The 17,820-nt window shown below is 47.9% G+C and overlaps 1 protein-coding gene across 1 annotated transcript; it reads left to right on the forward strand.

Moving 5' to 3' along the window:
* Window positions 1-2,998: 2,998 nt before the first annotated feature.
* SRD5A3 (steroid 5 alpha-reductase 3) lies at window positions 2,999-16,660 on the forward strand. Its single transcript, XM_063401947.1, has 5 exons — window positions 2,999-3,281; window positions 12,993-13,148; window positions 13,562-13,752; window positions 14,781-14,903; window positions 15,308-16,660. Exons 1-5 carry the CDS (start codon window positions 3,082-3,084, stop codon window positions 15,565-15,567), a joined length of 930 nt encoding a protein of 309 aa, XP_063258017.1. The 5' UTR covers window positions 2,999-3,081; the 3' UTR covers window positions 15,568-16,660.
* The last annotated feature ends 1,160 nt before the right edge of the window (window positions 16,661-17,820 follow it).

A 17,820-nucleotide genomic window follows, 5' to 3' on the forward strand; every position in this document is an offset into this window, starting at 1 on the left:
GCAAAAGAAGGATTCAAGCACAAACATAAACCATTTTAATTCTTTCATCATTAAATCTGCCACCTACAACCTGTATGTTTTACCATGATTACAGCAGTGACAATGACTTGCAGGGACACTGTGGGGCTTGGGGAATTGTTGCTGACAGGTGGACTCTGCGACCCTTTCATTGCAGGTTAAAGTAATTTCTGAGTAAGTGTTGACCAAAACATTGTGCACCACAACACTTTCCTTTGAGCTTCTGCTCATGATCACTGCCATGGGTTGGTCCATAGGCACAGCATTCATGCTGTGGCTCTTATTTGCCCCCTAGGCAATCCCACATATCAACCGTGCTGAAGCTGATTGTTAAGATATTAAAAGAGACCTGTTCTACCTATTATGGCTGCAGTTTTCTCAACACTAATTCTCTCTCTTCAGACCTTGTGTCCTGTGCAGAACAAGTGTCAGGCCATGCCTACTAAATCCCTTTTCGGCAGGCTTTACTTCTAGTAACACTGCAGTCAATATACCAGGCTGGCAACACAGCTTGCCATGTAGAGTTAGTGCCTCACACACTCATACTCACACATAGAGGATTCCTGATCTTCATTCCTTAAAACTTAGTTCATGAAAAAGTTATTTGGTATTAAATATTTGGTAGTTCACTGACCTTCATGAGACCTGTACCTCCAAGGCACTGGGCTGGATAGATTTGGAAGATTATTGAAGTGCTGAGTACCTGTCACCCTAAACAGGAACATGGTGAGATGCACTGCATGTCTTTGGGTATGTGGGACTGTCCTGCTGGAGTCCTGCTGCCATATACCACATCTATTCCCCAGCAGTGGGCACTCTGGCCTCCACTGTCTCATGGGCACTCTAACAGCCACATTCCTTATCCTTCACTTTACAAAAATGCCCAGAGACAAAACTCCACAGAAAAATGTATCTTGAGTGTTGTGGAAGCCAAGGATCCACTTGAACTGTTGCAAAGCCATGCCATACACACAGCCAGGAATGTTTAGACCATGACTTCATGAAAATGGCAACTGCACTGGCCACCAAAATTGCTGGGCAAAGTTATTTCAAGTTTTAGAAGGTTGCTGCTCAGACAAAGGACTTATTTTACAGGACAGACCATTGCTGCCCCTTGTCTTACCTGTCTTGTGGAAGCCATAAAAGGAGCAGACTGCAGCAACATGACAAGGCAGCAACGTGTCTCCTTTTTGTTTCAGAAAGGAGATGAGGCTGAAAAGAGGCACATCTGGTGTGTTTCAGGGAGACACACTGCAGGAGTGGACAATGTCCAGCTGAGGGGAATGTGCAGCACAAGAAGACAGGGTGCCTCAAGTCAGGACCTGCACGAGCACACTGCAGCTGTGACCTGCAGGCTGTCACAGACAGCCCCTGTGCCATCACTGCCTGCAAAGCAGGCATGGCTTACACATGCCCTGCTTACACATGCCCTGCTCTGCCAGGGCCAGTCACCACAGCAGCACTTTGGAAATGTGTCCGTGTGGCACAGCAATTCAGCAGCTGACTGAGCTCCCCAGCTGCAGGGCTGGGAAGCAGGGATGGTGACACCCCTACCTCCTGCCCAGCACAGCCTGGACATGCTCTCCTTTCCTCTGCTCTCACCAGCTGGAGGATTGCCCACACACAGCCAGCTCCTTCCTCCCAGTACCCAAAGATTTACACCCACCTGCCTGATATATTTATCTCCTGCTAATTACCAAAACCATTTGGCCACAAAATCCTTGAACCAGATTTAGGTTTCAGTTATACAGAATTGACAAGAGAATTAGACTGAGCACCAAGCATTGACATAAATGATATTGAATTAAACATATTTATTATAACCTGTCATGCAGACAGAACCAGAGAGTGTAACTACTGACACATTTTAGCAGGAAATACGAACTTCAATGATCTTTTCCCAAAGCAATATTACTGATGTCATGAGTGCTTCAGCAGTGCATATGCTGCTTTGAAGGATTTGCTGATAGGATTGATTAATGCGGTCATATCTTAAAATAATCTAGGCAGGGTTTATACCTCTGCTTAGTAAAGTACATTGGTAAAACATAAAATTTGCACCTCAATGTCCTTCTTGTAGTGAACGGCCCAGAACTGGACACAGCACTTGAGGTGTGGCCTCACCAGAGCTCAGTACAGGGGACAGTCACTGCCCTGGCCCAGCTGACCATTGCTGACACAGGCCAGGATGCCATTGGCCCTCTTGGCCACCTGGGCACAGCTGGCTCACGTTCAGCTGCTGTCAGCAGCACCCCCAGGTCCTTTTCTGCTGGGCAGCTTTCCAGACACTCTGCCCCCAGCCTATGGCACTGCAGTGGGTTGTTGGACCCAAGTGCTGAACGCAGCACTTGGCCTTGTTGAACCTCACACTTTTGGTCTTAGCTCATCCATCCAGCCTGTCCAGGTCCCTCTGTAGAGCCTTCCTGCCTTCCATCAGATAACTCTATCACCCACTTGGCGTTATCCATGAATTTACTGAGGATACACTCGACTTGCTCATACAGACCAACAATAATGATATTAAACAGGATTGTGCTCAACACGGGGCCTTGGGGAACACCACCGGAGACCAGCTGCCAGGTGTATGCAGCACCGTTCACCACCACTCTCTGGCCCGGTCACCAGCCAGTTCTTAACCCAGCCAAGGGCACACCTGTCCAAGCCGAGGGCTGCCGGCTTTGGCTGTTCCCGGCGACTACCGCGGGGAACGGCGCCAAAGGCTTTGCTGACGGCCGGGCTCACAGCACGGCCCGGCGCCGCTCTGGGCGCAGCCGCAGGGACAGCGCGCAGCGGCCGCGGCTCCCGCAGCGCCGCTCGGGCCCGGGGCCGCGCTGCTCCCGAGCACGGGAAGCGGAAGGGACAGCGCCGCCGGGGCGGGGCCGCCAGGGACCGGGGCGGGGAGCAGAGCGGAGCGGGGCCGGGGCCGGGGCCGGGGCCGGGGCCGGGGCCGGGGCCGGGGCCGGGGCCGGGGCCGGGGCCGGGGCCGGGGCCGGGGCAGGGAGCGGGCCCGGGGCCGGGGCCGGGGCCGGGGCCGGGGCCGGGGCAGGGAGCGGGCCCGGGGCGATGCTGGCGGCCGCCTGGTCCCTGCTGGCCGCCGCCTTCCTGGCGGCGCTGCTGCTGCTCCGGTGGGCCCCGGCGCCGCGGCCCGGTGGCGCTGGGCTGGTGATCGCCGGCCTCTTCCAGGACCTCATTCGCTACGGGAAGACGAAGCGCGGGTGCGCGCAGCCGCCGGGCTGGCTGCGGCTCCTGCAGGTGCCCAAGAGGTGAGGCAGCGATGGCCGTGCGCGTCTCGGTCACCGCAGCCGGAGGCGGCGGCAGGGAACAGCACCCGCAGAGAGCACGGCACAGTTCATTATAGAGTTGGGCTCAGCTTTGTTGCAAGGTGTCACTTTGGTTCTTCAGACGGGGAACCGAGGAGCGTAGAGGACTCCGATACAGAATCCGTGTGTTCCAAATCGGGATAAAAGCCTAAGTGAATCCCAGTCGCATGCGAGGTTTCCAAAACAAACCTCCCTGCAAGGCTCAGGTCAGGCACCTGGGAACGTGGAATCCTGAGTAACTTTGACTGTGCAAATATGCTGCAGGTTGACTGTCTTACACCAATTCTCAGTGGCTACCTTCTCCCTTCAAGGCTTCTTTCTGAAAGGTGCCCAATAACAGCATAGGAACACAGCAATCTAGACCTCGCATGAACAGACTCTGATAAGGCAAAAGAACGACTGCGTTATCCAAACCCATCTTAACAGATGTTGGATGAAACGAAATTAAATATATGTATACATATAGATGTTTAATGAAATGAAATAATGAAATTAAATAAATGTTTAGTGAAATCATGAAATGAGGCCCTCCCTCCCCTCCATTACAGCTTCTTACATGCTTCTGGTTTTATATTATGGGATTTCTTATTTTTTAATCAGCTGAGATTCATGACGAGAACTAGTCTCTGACTTGAGCGTAGGCCAGACAGGATCTTGAAAGGCCGGCAGGACAGGACTGGGAGGCTACTTAGCCTGAAGCTCTGATCTCCCCTATTGTAACAATCTCTGACATATTTTGTACACAAAGTTTTTAAACCAAATGTTAAAGAGTTTTGTGACACAGCCTGTTATTCATGGAAATGTTGTAATGTAGTATCTTGGTTGTGATACAGAAAATACCCAGGGATGTGTTTAAAATGTGCAGTACCCTGAGTGAAAATAAGGATTCATAAAGGCTTTTTCTTAATCACTCTGTACTGTAGGTTCTTGTCTTGAGTTGACCTTTCTCCAACAGAAGTTTCCCAATACCCCTTCTTAGGGAGATTGGTGTCTGGAGAATGTGCGTTTTCAGGAAATTGGTCTCAAGGTCTCAATATCTACAAAGCAATTCTGTTACTTAACTGGTGAATCCATAACACATCTGTCTGAAGGAATAGAGAAGATCTTGAAGGTAGTCATCGAGGTGTTTTCTATTCTTTTCATCAGTGTCTTGCTTCCAGAGAAGCATTGTGTTTTCACTAGCCTGGGCTTGTTTTTAATTTTGCCATTCTGTCTTGTAAAATATTGTGTTGCATTACAGGTTAGATTGGCAAACAGTGAAAATTTGTCTTGTTCAGGAGGGATGGCACACGTACCTGCTGCAATGCTGATCTGTAGGTCAGATATATCCCCAGTGTAATTAGGATTGCTAAAAGCTCAAAGGGTGTGCCTTTTTTAAGTTGCCGGGGCTTGTTTGTGTGCTGGTAGCAAAAATCAATGTGTGGAGAAAGTTCCCTGGCAAGTGACAACATATGAGTCAACTGAGTAACAGGACTGCAGGGAAAGAGATTGAAACTTGGAGGTGATGGTGATAATAACTTGGTATTGATAAAAACTTATCAATATAAAAATTCTGTTTGTCTTATAAACAGAAAGTGAGGGAGAGGGGTTAGATTTTAGTTCTGCTGTGAATCAGCAGACAGAATATTGCAGTTTCTGCTTGGTAGCAGAAGGAACTAAGGAGAAGTCATAATCTATAGGGAAGGCCAGCTGCTAAATTGGCAAGGTGCTCTGGAGCATGCAGGGATGCTCACTGCTGCTGTGATTCTGACTTGATCTCCTTTGTGCTCTTGAGAGATACCTGAGCTGCTCTGGGAAGGGGTCACTTTCATTGGTTTCACTAAGCAAGGGTGTTTTACCCCTTCACTGCCCCAAGGGAAGAGTTTGCATGTTCAACAGAATTATGGTCTTCCCTTGACTATACAGTTATATCCTAGTTTTGTACCTATAGTTACATTGTGAGGTCAAGGCCATCGGTGTCATCCCATGGGACATATTTTATCTCTTTGCAGATGTTTCCAGAAGTCCTGATTTTTCTTCACTGCCAGAAGGACTTTTAATTTTCAAGGCAAAAGGAAACACTGGATCACCTAGTTTGAGCTGGATATTGTACACAGCTGTAGGCTATTTAACTCAATCCAGTTACCTGCCTTGACTGTCATGCATTTTGATAATGCACAGTATGCTTTTATAAGTGCATTACAGGGTTGGGAGATTGTTTTCTTAAAAAAAACACACCTGTGGTCTTGCCTTGTAATCACCCAGCAGTGTTGATGGTCATTGCTTTTTTTCCTGTATGATTGTTGCAGACCTTGAATTTGCCGAAGGACAAGACATTTTAATGTAGAGTAATTACTTCTGGGTTCCTTTGATGAACTTTAACATGTTACATAATGCACCCACTGTGTTGGGGGTTAGATTTGGTTTTTTTTCCTTCTCACAGAATTTTTTCCCATAAGTTTCCAAGAAGCCTTAATGACTACTTAGTCAGAACAAAAAGGGGTACTTGAGGGATATGGCAGCACGAGGCTACACCTATTGTTTCTGAGTCCCTGGGAGTGTCCCTCAGAGGGGAGAGATGATGAGCTTTGGGAAAGGCCAAAAGACAGATCTGGGGAAGGGGGAGGCACTCTTGCTCTCAGCGCCGAGGAGGACGGTCAGGCTGCCCTCTGCCTCTGTCTCGTCCTGGGAAATCTATCGTCATCTGCTATGTACCCGGGAATCCTGAGCTCGCTTTCTCCAGCCTCCCCCCACCGCCGCTGCTTCTTCAGAGCTTTGAGGTTCCCCTGCTACTCTGTAGCCCTGCACTGCCCAGCCCTGCCAGGACACCCCTGCTGTTCCAGCGGCCAGCGCAGAGCTCCTCATCTCATCCACGGGTCTGGGACTTTCCTTCCTTCCAGCTCGGCCTCTCGGAGCCCTGCAGGGGCACCGAGATCAAACTGCTCTGGGCTTTTGTAAAAGAGAGCCCTCAAGGTTCTTGGTTCTGTTTATTATTGATGCTGTAGTTGTTGTTTGTTTGTCGTTTTGTCATATATACTAGTAAAGAACTGTTATTCCTACCCCCATACCTCTGCCTGAAAGCTCCTTTAAATTTTTTTTAATCGGAATAATTTGGAGGGAGGGGATTTGAATTCTCCATCTCTAGGGAGGTCCTGCCCCTTCCTAGCAGATATCTGTCTTTCAAACCAAGACAGATTTATTGGTGCCCACTGTGGGGCTTGAGGGCATTGAGAGGAAAAGGAATAACAGTTCTTAAGTGACCTTGTGCACTGGGTATAGAAACCTCCCTAAATAGCATCATGTGGTCTAGCTTACCTTGGTTTGGGTGGCATGTGGTTGTGGCTGTGTTTCTCCCATTTGCAGGCCCTTATTTAAACATGGGCCCTATAACTAAGGCTACTGTGGCTGTTATCCAGTTTGCACTATGGGTTAATAAGGTGAGGAATTCATGGATTTTTAACTTCCTCTGGAAGGCAGGCACATGGATACATGGCTATCATACTCTAAGTGTTTGTTTGTGGGGTTACTTTAACAATGGTACCTATTGTGAGGAAATGACACCAGGGGAAATTTTTTCCCAACCCTTTACTCAGCTGTTTGGGTCTATTCCACCAGTTTTTGAAGGGTTTAAATCTTCCCTGAATGTTAATGATATCATACAATGGCTAGTATTGCTCACGGGCCTATCCTATTTAATATTCCGAGATAAGGGGAGATTGGCCTGGATAACCACCCTGATACCTACCCCAGAGAATAAGGATACTGCCCTAGAGACTGAGGGTGCTGCCATGGAGCCTGACACTGCCCCACAGACTAAGGATGCTGCCCCACCACCTGACCCTGACATAAAGCCCATCTCAGAAATGAACCACCCAGATTGGGTGGGAGTTCTAGTGAAAGAGATAAGCCAGGTGCTGAAGGAGCACCTTTCCCCAGCTGGTGGCAAACCCTCCCCCTACCCTGAAAAGGGAGAGTCTGAAGGTGCAGCAGTGGAACCCACAGACATTACAACTGTCCAGGTTCCAGCTGAACCACAGGGGCAGTCACAGCCAGCAGCAGTTGCCCCTGTGGAAAGAAAGAAATATAAGGTGAAATCAGAGCACCCAAGTGATAAGGATAAAAAAGGAAGGCCCTCACAACCCACAGGGGAGCCAGAAGTTGAGATCATCACTGAGTCCCTGTCATATGAAAATCTCCGTACTCTGCAAAAAGATGTTGCACGACGGGGACGTGAGCCTTATACAGCCTGGTTACTTAGGGTCTGGGACCTTATGGGTAGAGGTGTGCAACTGGATGGGGGTGAGGCAAGGAATATAGGACCCTTGACCCAAGACTCAGGTGTGAATCAGGTATTTGTAAGGGAGCAAGGACCCCTTCACCTTTGGGACCGGCTTTTAATGAGTGTAAGGGAGAGGTTTGTCCACAGAGACAGAATGCAGGAGCACCACCTTAGCATGCGCTGGAAGACTGTTGAAGAAGGGATCCAACAGCTGAGAGAAGTGGCAATACTGGAGATAGTTTTTGGGAGGGAGGGACAGCATAACAATGACCCCGACAACGTCAGGTGCACAGGGCAAATGTTGTGGAATCTAGCAACTAAAGGGCCATCTGAATATAAAACATTCATGTCAATGATTAATGCTGATACCAACCGAGTGACTGTAGGTTCTGTAGCCAGCAAGCTTAGAAATTTTGACAGTATGATCAGTGGCCCAATGCAGACTCAGGTCTCTGCCGTGGTTAAAGAACTCCAAGAGGAGATAAGGGAGGTGAGGGAGGAGATGAGGAGGAACAGTTCCCATGTGGCACCGGTGCGAGTCACAGGCCCCAGAGTCAGAACCCAACGTCCCTCAGCTAGAGAGAGAGGGTACATCCCACGAGCTGACCTGTGGTCCTTCCTGCGTGACCATGGGGAAGACATGGGAAGGTGGGATGGGAAACCCACTTCTGCCCTAGCAGCACGGGTGCGTGAGCTCAAAGAGAGAAACACTAACCGAGGGGGTTCCACTAGAATGAAGGTAGCCTCAGCCTCCCATGACCAGGCTGTCAGGTATTACAGAAATGAGGATGCTCTGTCAGACCCCCTTGAAGGAACCTCTACTATGTATGCACAGGAGGAGAGTAGTAACCGGTGCTAGAGGGGCCCTGCCTCTAGCCAGGAAGAGGCACGGGAAAACCGAGTCTTTTGGACTGTGTGGGTTCTATGGCCTGGCACATCAGAGCCACAGAAATATAAAGCTTTGGTTGATACCGGTTCTCAGTGTACCCTAATGCCGTCAGAACATGAGGGAGCAGAACCTATTTCCATTGCTGGTGTGATGGGGGGATCACAAGAATTGACTCAGTTAGAAGCCAAGGTGAGCCTGACCGGGAAGGAGTGGCAGAAACATCCAGTTGTGACTGGCCCAGAGGCTCCGTGTATTCTGGGCATGGACTATCTCAGGAATGGCTATTACAAAGACCCTAAGGGGTTCAGATGGGCTTTTGGAATAGCTGCTGTGGAGGCAGAGGGCATTAAGAAATTGAACACCTTGCCTGGATTATCAGAGAACCCATCTGCAGTAGGACTCCTGAAGGTAGAAGAGCAACAAGTACCTGTTGCCACCTCGATGGTGCATCGCCGGCAGTATCGGACGAATCGAGATGCTGTGATCCCCATCCACAAGATGATCCGAGAGCTGGAGAGCCAAGGGGTGGTCAGCAAAACCCACTCACCCTTCAACAGCCCCATTTGGCCTGTACGCAAGTCTGACGGAGAATGGAGACTGACTGTGGACTATCGTGGCTTGAATGAAGTGACTCCACTGCTGAGTGCTGCTGTGCCAGACATGCTGGAACTCCAGTACGAGCTGGAGTCCAAGGCAGCAAAGTGGTATGCCACAATCGACATCGCTAATGCGTTTTTCTCCATTCCTCTGGCTGCAGAATGCAGGCCTCAGTTTGCTTTCACCTGGAGGGGCGTGCAGTACACCTGGAACCGACTGCCCCAGGGGTGGAAGCACAGTCCCACCATCTGCCATGGACTGATCCAGGCTGCACTGGAAAAGGGTGAAGCTCCAGAACACCTACAGTACATTGATGACATCATTGTGTGGGGGAACACAGCAAGGGAAGTATTCGAAAAAGGAGAGAAGATCATCCAGATTCTCCTGGAAGCTGGTTTTGCCATCAAAAAGAGCAAAGTCAAGGGACCTGCTAAGGAGATCCAGTTCCTGGGAGTAAAGTGGGAAGATGGGCGGCGTCAGATTCCCATTGAGGTCATCAATAAGATCACTGCGATGTCTCCACCGACCAGCAAGAAGGAAACGCAAGCTTTCCTAGGCGCCATAGGCTTTTGGAGAATGCACATTCCTGAGTACAGCCAGATTGTGAGCCCTCTCTACCGGGTTACCCGCAAGAAGAACGATTTCCACTGGGGCCCTGAACAGCAACAAGCCTTTGCCCAGATCAAGCAGGAGATCGCTCATGCAGTGGCCCTTGGCCCAGTCAGGACAGGACCAGAAGTGAAGAACGTGCTCTACTCTGCAGCCGGGAACCATGGCCTGTCCTGGAGCCTTTGGCAGAAGGTGCCTGATGAGACTCGGGGTCGACCACTGGGATTCCGGAGTCGGAGCTACAGAGGGTCTGAAGCCAACTACACCCCAACAGAGAGAGAAATCTTGGCTGCCTATAAAGGAGTCCAGGCTGCCTCAGAAGTGATTGGCACAGAAGCCCAACTCCTCCTGGCACCCCGACTGCCTGTGCTGGGGTGGATGTTCAAAGGAAAGGTTCCCTCTACCCACCATGCCACCGATGCCACATGGAGCAAATGGACTGCCCTCATCACTCAGCGTGCCCGTATCGGAAACCCAAATTGCCCTGGGATTTTGGAGATAATCACAAACTGGCCAGAAAGTGAAAACTTTGATCTCACAGATGAAGAGGAACAAGAGCAAGTGACACGTGCCGAAGAAGCTCCGCCGTATAATCAGCTGCCAGCAGAAGAAACGTGCTACGCTCTTTTCACTGACGGTTCCTGTCGCATTGTAGGGATGAACCGCAAGTGGAAAGCAGCTGTATGGAGCCCCACACGACAGGTTGCACAAGCCACTGAAGGAGAAGGTGGATCGAGTCAACTTGCAGAACTCAAGGCTGTTCAATTGGCCCTGGACATTGCTGAAAGAGAGAAGTGGCCAAAGCTCTACCTCTACACTGATTCATGGATGGTAGCCAATGCTCTATGGGGTTGGCTGGAAAGGTGGAAAAAGGCCAACTGGCAGCGTGGGGGGAAACCAATCTGGGCTGCTGATGAGTGGAAAGACATTGCTGCTCGGGTAGTCAAGCTACCTGTAAAAGTCCGCCATGTAGATGCCCATGTCCCCAAGAGTCGGGCTAATGAGGAGCACCGAAACAACGAGCAAGTAGATCAAGCCGCCAAGATAGAAGTGTCAAAGATAGACCTAGATTGGCAACACAAGGGAGAGTTGTTCCTAGCTCAATGGGCCCACGACGCCTCAGGTCATCAGGGCAGAGATGCCACCTATAAGTGGGCACGAGTCCGAGGGGTGGATCTAACCATGGACAGCATTTCTCAGGTTATCCATGACTGTGAGACATGTGCTGCAATCAAGCAGGCTAAGCGAGTGAAGCCCCTATGGTATGGCGGGCGGTGGTCCAAATACAGGTATGGGGAAGCCTGGCAGATTGACTACATCACCCTTCCCCAAACCCGCCAAGGCAAGCGCTACGTGCTGACCATGGTGGAAGCCACCACTGGATGGCTGGAAACCTACCCTGTGCCTCACGCTACTGCCAGGAACACCATTCTGGGCCTGGAAAAGCAAGTCCTGTGGAGACATGGCACCCCTGAGAGAATCGAGTCAGACAATGGGACCCATTTCAAGAACAGCCTTATAGCAACCTGGGCTAGGGAACATGGCGTTGAGTGGGTGTACCATATTCCTTATCACGCACCAGCAGCCGGGAAAGTTGAACGGTGCAATGGCCTGCTTAAAACCACCTTGAAGGCACTGGGTGGGGGGACTTTCAAGAACTGGGAGATTAATTTAGCAAAGGCCACATGGTTAGTGAACACTCGAGGTTCCACCAACCGAGCAGGCCCTGCCCAATCTGAGCCCCTGAGAACAACAGATGGAGATAAAGTTCCAGTAGTACACATGAGAGGTATGCTGGGAAAAACTGTTTGGATTAATTCTGCCTCCAGCAAAGACAATCCCATCCGTGGGGTTGTCTTCGCTCAGGGACCAGGATGCATCTGGTGGGTGATGCAAAGGGATGGAGAGACCCGATGCATACCTCAAGGAGACCTTGTTTTAGGATGAACTACCCACATCATGTGTCTGTACCCATATCTGTATGTATAGATGTATATTATTTAGGTCATGCATGTGTGTATATATATATATATTTTGTTTTTAAAGGTTTAAATTTAATGTAATAGGTTGGTATGGGAAAAAATTCGGGGTGGATGATGTTGGGGGTTAGATTTGGTTTTTTTTCCTTCTCACAGAATTTTTTCCCATAAGTTTCCAAGAAGCCTTAATGACTACTTAGTCAGAACAAAAGGAGTACTTGAGGGATATGGCAGCACGAGGCTACACCTATTGTTTCTGAGTCCCTGGGAGTGTCCCTCAGAGGGGAGAGATGATGAGCTTTGGGAAAGGCAAAAAGACAGATCTGGGGAAGGGGGAGGCACTCTTGCTCTCAGCGCCGAGGAGGACGGTCAGGCTGCCCTCTGCCTCTGTCTCGTCCTGGGAAATCTATCGTCATCTGCTGTGTACCCGGGAATCCTGAGCTCGCTTTCTCCAGCCTCCCCCCACCGCCGCTGCTTCTTCGGAGCTTTGAGGTTCCACTGCTACTCTGTAGCCCTGCACTGCCCAGCCCTGCCGGGACACCTCTGCCGCTCCAGCTGCCAGCGCAGAGCTCCTCATCTCATCCACCAGCCCGGGACTTTTCCTTCCTTCCAGTTCGGCCTCTCGGAGCCCTGCAGGGGCACCGAGATCAAACTGCTCTGGGCTTTTGTAAAAGAAAGCCCTCAAGGTTCTTGGTTCTGTTTATTATTGATGCTGTAGTTGTTGTTTGTTTGTCGTTTTGTCATATATACTAGTAAAGAACTGTTATTCCTACCCCCATACCTCTGCCTGAAAGCTCCTTTAAATTTTTTTTAATCGGAATAATTTGGAGGGAGGGGATTTGAATTCTCCATCTCTAGGGAGGTCCTGCCCCTTCCTAGCAGATATCTGTCTTTCAAACCAAGACACACTGGAACTGAGAAAAGTGGGAGTGGTGTGAGATGCAGCAGCTTGGAAATACACAGAAAACCAATCTGGATGTGCTTTGAGTTGTGTAAATTATAAAGAAAATGTTATGTACATCACGATTAGTTGTAAGCCTTGAGGAATACTTTTGCAATGTGTGGATTACACTGTCTCCTCTTTAGTGCAGCTATGGTTAGTAAGGTAAGCTAAATTAGACTTTATTCCAAGAAGCATTTCACCGGGGTAAAATGTGTTGAGGTTATTCCTGCTTGGTACCACTGAAGTCCTGAGTTCTCTACTTGGACATTTGATGTGGGCACCCAAATGGAATGTAGTCACCATCAGACAAGCATGTCCTGCAGCTACATTTCCAAGGAATTATGAGAACATTAATGAAAACCCTTTTTTGTTCCCACAGGTGGTTTACTCACTTGTATGTGGTTTCTGTGCTCTGGAATGGTTTTCTGCTGATCTGTCTTTTCCGAGCTGAGTTCCTTGGAGAGTCACTCCCATCATGGATTCAGGACATGCACCATGCTCTTGGCAGAGATTCTCAGAGCAAGGACATGGGCAAGTATTCCAGATATTATAATGTGGCTATATAAATATTAAAAAGCTGTTATTACCAACACTGTGCTGAGTTTGTATCCAAGCACTACTTCGTTGGTTGTTATTCAACTTACGGTCCAAATGACCTTCCTGGTGCACCAAGTACCTTTGTCATTATTGAAGATACAAATATTTCTAATATATGGATATGATGGCTTTCAGCAGTCCTTTTAACAGAAAGGGCCATTAGCACCTTCTGGAAGAAATCTTGCTCTGGTCAGCAGTGCCTCACCTGTACAAATATTTTTCTCAGTTAATTTAAAATGAGGGTAAAATTCTGCTGTGGGAAGAGGGAACAACAGTCTTTTTGAAGCACTGTCAGGGTTAAATTGTTCCTGTCTGTTTCAAAGTTGCTGGTTTTTATCTGCAAGCAGACAGTGAGTACTTCTCTGCGCTCCTGGTCCTCTTGCTCCTTTGGCTGCATAGCTGTCGCAGACTTGCAGAGTGCCTGTGGACCAGTGTGTTTTCCAGTGGTGTCATTCACATCGTGCAGTATTGCTTTGGACTTGGTTACTACATTGCTGTTGGCTTGACTGTGCTGTGTCAAGTGCCTACAAATGTCAGGAATGGTAAGTGCCCGCTTAGTTATCATCAAAGATGCAGTTTTGCTCTCATTTGTTTCCATTGTGACAAATGGTTTCATAGAGGGCTGCTTGTTTGAGAAGTGTGTTAACTGATGAGACATATAAGTACTTCCTGGCAGACTTCAAAGTAATTACATTTCAGTATATCATACAGTCAGCCAGCATTCTATGCAAACACAGACAGGGGCACACTTTCATGTTAACCATCACAGTTATTTGCTGAAGGGATGTAGATCATATGCTTTGTGAAGGACAATAATAGGTACCAGTTCTCAAACTGAAGAGGAGTTTTTTTGTTGAAGACTTCTCTGGAAGCTGAGTCTGCAAGGCTGTCTTGGCCACCTCCTTTTTCTTCCATGGAGAACTTGCCACTGCTCTGCCTTGACTCAGGCAGTGTCTGCTTTCCCTTGGTACTGTAATGTTTCATTTAATACACAAGAAATTTGTATTATATGACTTGTTTCTGCCAACACATTCCATTGGGTCTCACAACTGAGCTGCTAAATCCCCTGCACAGAAAAAACATCAGCTGGCTGTAGCACTCTTCCTGTGATTAATTTTTGTGAGGCAGTCATTACCAAGATGGTAAAGTTTTTAATCACCTTGAATGATGTCCGTGGGTATGTAGGTGTGTGTATGCATGTGTATCACTGTGAGGAAGACAACTGTGTGCTTGCATGTTGACCTGAGCCATGACAACATGTTTAATTAGGATAATAACAGTTACAGTGTTGATTATTGAAGTCTTAGACTAACAGTTATGTATCATTGTATATCACACTGTATTTCAAGCTGCTGGATTAATAACTAGGTATTTTAGTATAGAGCAGTCAAGGGAAATGAGCTACTAGCACTTAAATGATACAGGATTCAAAAACATCTTTCAAGGAATTAGAGGCTCACTACTAGAATTTTGTAAGAGAGTAACATTTGAAAAAATGTATATAGTGTTTTGGGATGATGTTTGGTAAGTTACTTCCTGGCCATATATTAATAAAACATGTTTCATTCAGGAAAAAAGCTTTCTGTTCAGATCTGCTGGTATCACGTTATAGGAGTTATGATGTACATTTGGGCCTCTCTTCACCAACACAGATGCCTTGCAATTCTAGCTAATCTTAGAAAAAGCAGATCAGGTAAGATGTTTCATTTCTGTCAGCTGCTTACTGAAGTATTTTTTCTGGTTGTTTCTGTAGGCTTCTATAGCTTCTAATACCTTAAACACAACTGTTTCTCAGTTCCTGTAATGTGTAGATTAAATGAGGCTGTTTGGATGACTGAACTGGGGAGAGGGTGTGGTATATCTGTATATATGGTTCTGTAAAACTTAGCATGAAGCTCTATCTTCTAACATCTTAAGGATAGACATGATTTCTGTACTGTGTTTGCACAGTCAGAGGTGGCATCTTATTTCATTAAGTGGAAAGATGCCAGATCAGATGGAGGTGGATGATGACGATTAATAAGCATATTGTTCTGTAATTGTGAGAAGAAGAGTTTAATTCATCTTCCCAATTAATTTCTTTCTGTTTGCTTGCAGGAAAGGTTGTAAGTCTAAGCCACAGTGTACCTTTTGGAGACTGGTTTGAGAGCGTTTCTTGCCCTCATTATTTTGCAGAGCTCCTCATATATGTTTCTATGGCCATCACACTTGGAATTCACAATGTGACGTGGTGGTGTGTAGTGATGTATGTTTTTTTTAACCAGGCACTGGCTGCTGTTTTGTGTCATGAGTTTTATCAGAAAAACTTCAGCTCCTACCCAAAACATCGAAAAGCATTTATACCACTTGTTTTTTAGAGAATTTTTTCTAAAGTATCTTCATGCAAACGGGGAATATAAGAGATTAATGGTTTATTAAAGCCAAGGTAAAGTTGCACACTTTCTCTAATTCTACCTCAAAAGTTCATCATTTTAATGATAATCTCATCCATGTAACCAATTTGTGAGGAAATGTAATGTCTCTGCATATCATGCAAGCTAAAAAAGGTTTACTGAAGACCTTAATTCAAAGTGGAGAGATAGTAATGTGTCTTTTCTCTGTTATTATTATGTCTTATGCAGAAAACACTTGCTGTTGTGCAGCAAGTCCAAATTCATATATGTGAAAACTATTGAAACAAGGGAATCATTTGAGCTACTGTATTTCATGTGTTGACTAATATTTAAGCACATTTCTTTCCAAGTCTCTTTTCTTTGAATCACTTCAGAGGGAGGCAAATTGAGTATCTTTCTGTGCTCCCCTGGTGACAATGAAACCAGCCACTGCTTTACAACTGTAAGCACAAAAAGCAATGGGGAAAGCTGGGTGGAGGAGTGACTCATGCTCAGCAGTGGAGACAGACCCATTTGCTGCATTATCTCTTCTGCACCAAAGTGCTTTTGTTCATTGATGAAGACTGCTTTATCCCTAAACTGTGAAAACAGTGGAAGGTTCTCTGACTAAAAATACAGTAGAAGAGAATTTGCAGAAAATTAATGTTCTTTGTTGTGGTTCTGTTGTCTTTATGATAGGTTATTGGAGTCCCTCATGTGTTAGAGGGGACCGCTGTGCAAAATGACCATGACCACGACTACATTGTTATTTAAATAACCATTTTTTAAAGGCAGAGCACACACAGGAAGCAGTACCTGACAAGCATTGCAAAGAAAATCTTTACTGGGGAGATGATATCACCCATCACAGGGACTTTTTTTGCACTTAACGATTGAGTATTTTGGTCCTTCTCGTGATACTGGTGTGAATGATCAGTTTGTGTGATGAGGTTATATGGGTGCTGGTGTTTCAGCATGTTGTCTACTTACATGCTTGCATTATTTTGTATATAAGAAGTATTTTTATACACTGAAGTATATCTTATGAATTGCCTAATTAAAAGCTTATTACACTCTGTTTCCATTTTGTGCGGTTTTTCAAAATTGACCTTACGTATTTGAAAAACATGGGCAATCACTTTACACAAAATCTTGCGCCTCTCTTGGCTGCCGCATCCCTCTCTCCATGAACGCTCCTGTAGTTTCAGCTCACCATGGAACGCCAGCAGCCATGTCTTGGAACTGTACCTACCTCTATAACTTTTTAAAGTGGTTCTCGAGAGGCTCCTTGAGTGTATGTCCAAACATCTTCTGTTTAAATGGTGTTCCTGTCCTGTTTCCTAAATTGCCCCTCAGGAAACACATTCCTGCCTTGCCTGGGGGAGAGCATCAGGGCACATGGCTATCCTGGGATCCCAGGGAGAGCATCATCAGCAGTGCTGTGTCAGGTTCTGGGCTCCTCAGTACAGCAGAGACGTGGAGCTCCTGGAGCAGGTCCAGCAAGGGCAACAGACATGATTAAGGGATTGGAGCATCTCTCTTACACAAGGAAAGGTGGAGGAAGCTGGGCCCGCTCAGTCTCAAGAAGAGATTGACAGGGGAACTCCTCAAAGTCTACAAGTATTTAAGGGGACGGCTGGTGTGAAGAGGATGGATCCAGGCTCTTCTTGGTGGTGCGAACCGATGGGACAAGAGGCAATGGGCAGAAATTGATGCACAAGAAGTTTCACCTGAGGAAGAACTTCTTTACTGTGCAGTTGGCTGAGCACTGGAACAGATTTCCCAGAGAGGCTGTGGAGTGTCCCTCACTGGAGATATTCAGGCACTGCCGGACACAAGGCTGTGCCATGTGCCATGGCCCTGCTGGCGCAGGGAGGCTGGACGGGATGGCCGCTCCCAGCCCGACCCGTCCTGCCATTCCGTGCTCGGAATTCCCTGCTGGGGTCACGCATACACCAAGCTCTGCCGTGCACTTGGCCACTAACAGAACCGAGACGTGTCCGGGCCGTTCCTACGCGGATTCTTTTGCTGCCTTACGCAGCCGCTCCCCGCCCTTCCCGCTGCGCCCTTTCCCTGCCCGTAAGCTACTCCGAACGGGGAAGGGACGCGCTTGAACTCGCCCGCGCCCCGGGCGCCGCACAGCCAGCTCGGCCCATCCCCTCACGACGCCGGGAGCCGGGAGCCGGGGGCGGGGCTGGCAGCCCCGGCCGGGCCCCGCCGTGCGCCCCCGGCAGAGAG

This window comes from Prinia subflava, chromosome 7 (genome assembly GCF_021018805.1).
Source record: "Prinia subflava isolate CZ2003 ecotype Zambia chromosome 7, Cam_Psub_1.2, whole genome shotgun sequence".
In the NCBI taxonomy this organism is placed as follows: Eukaryota; Metazoa; Chordata; class Aves; order Passeriformes; family Cisticolidae; genus Prinia; species Prinia subflava.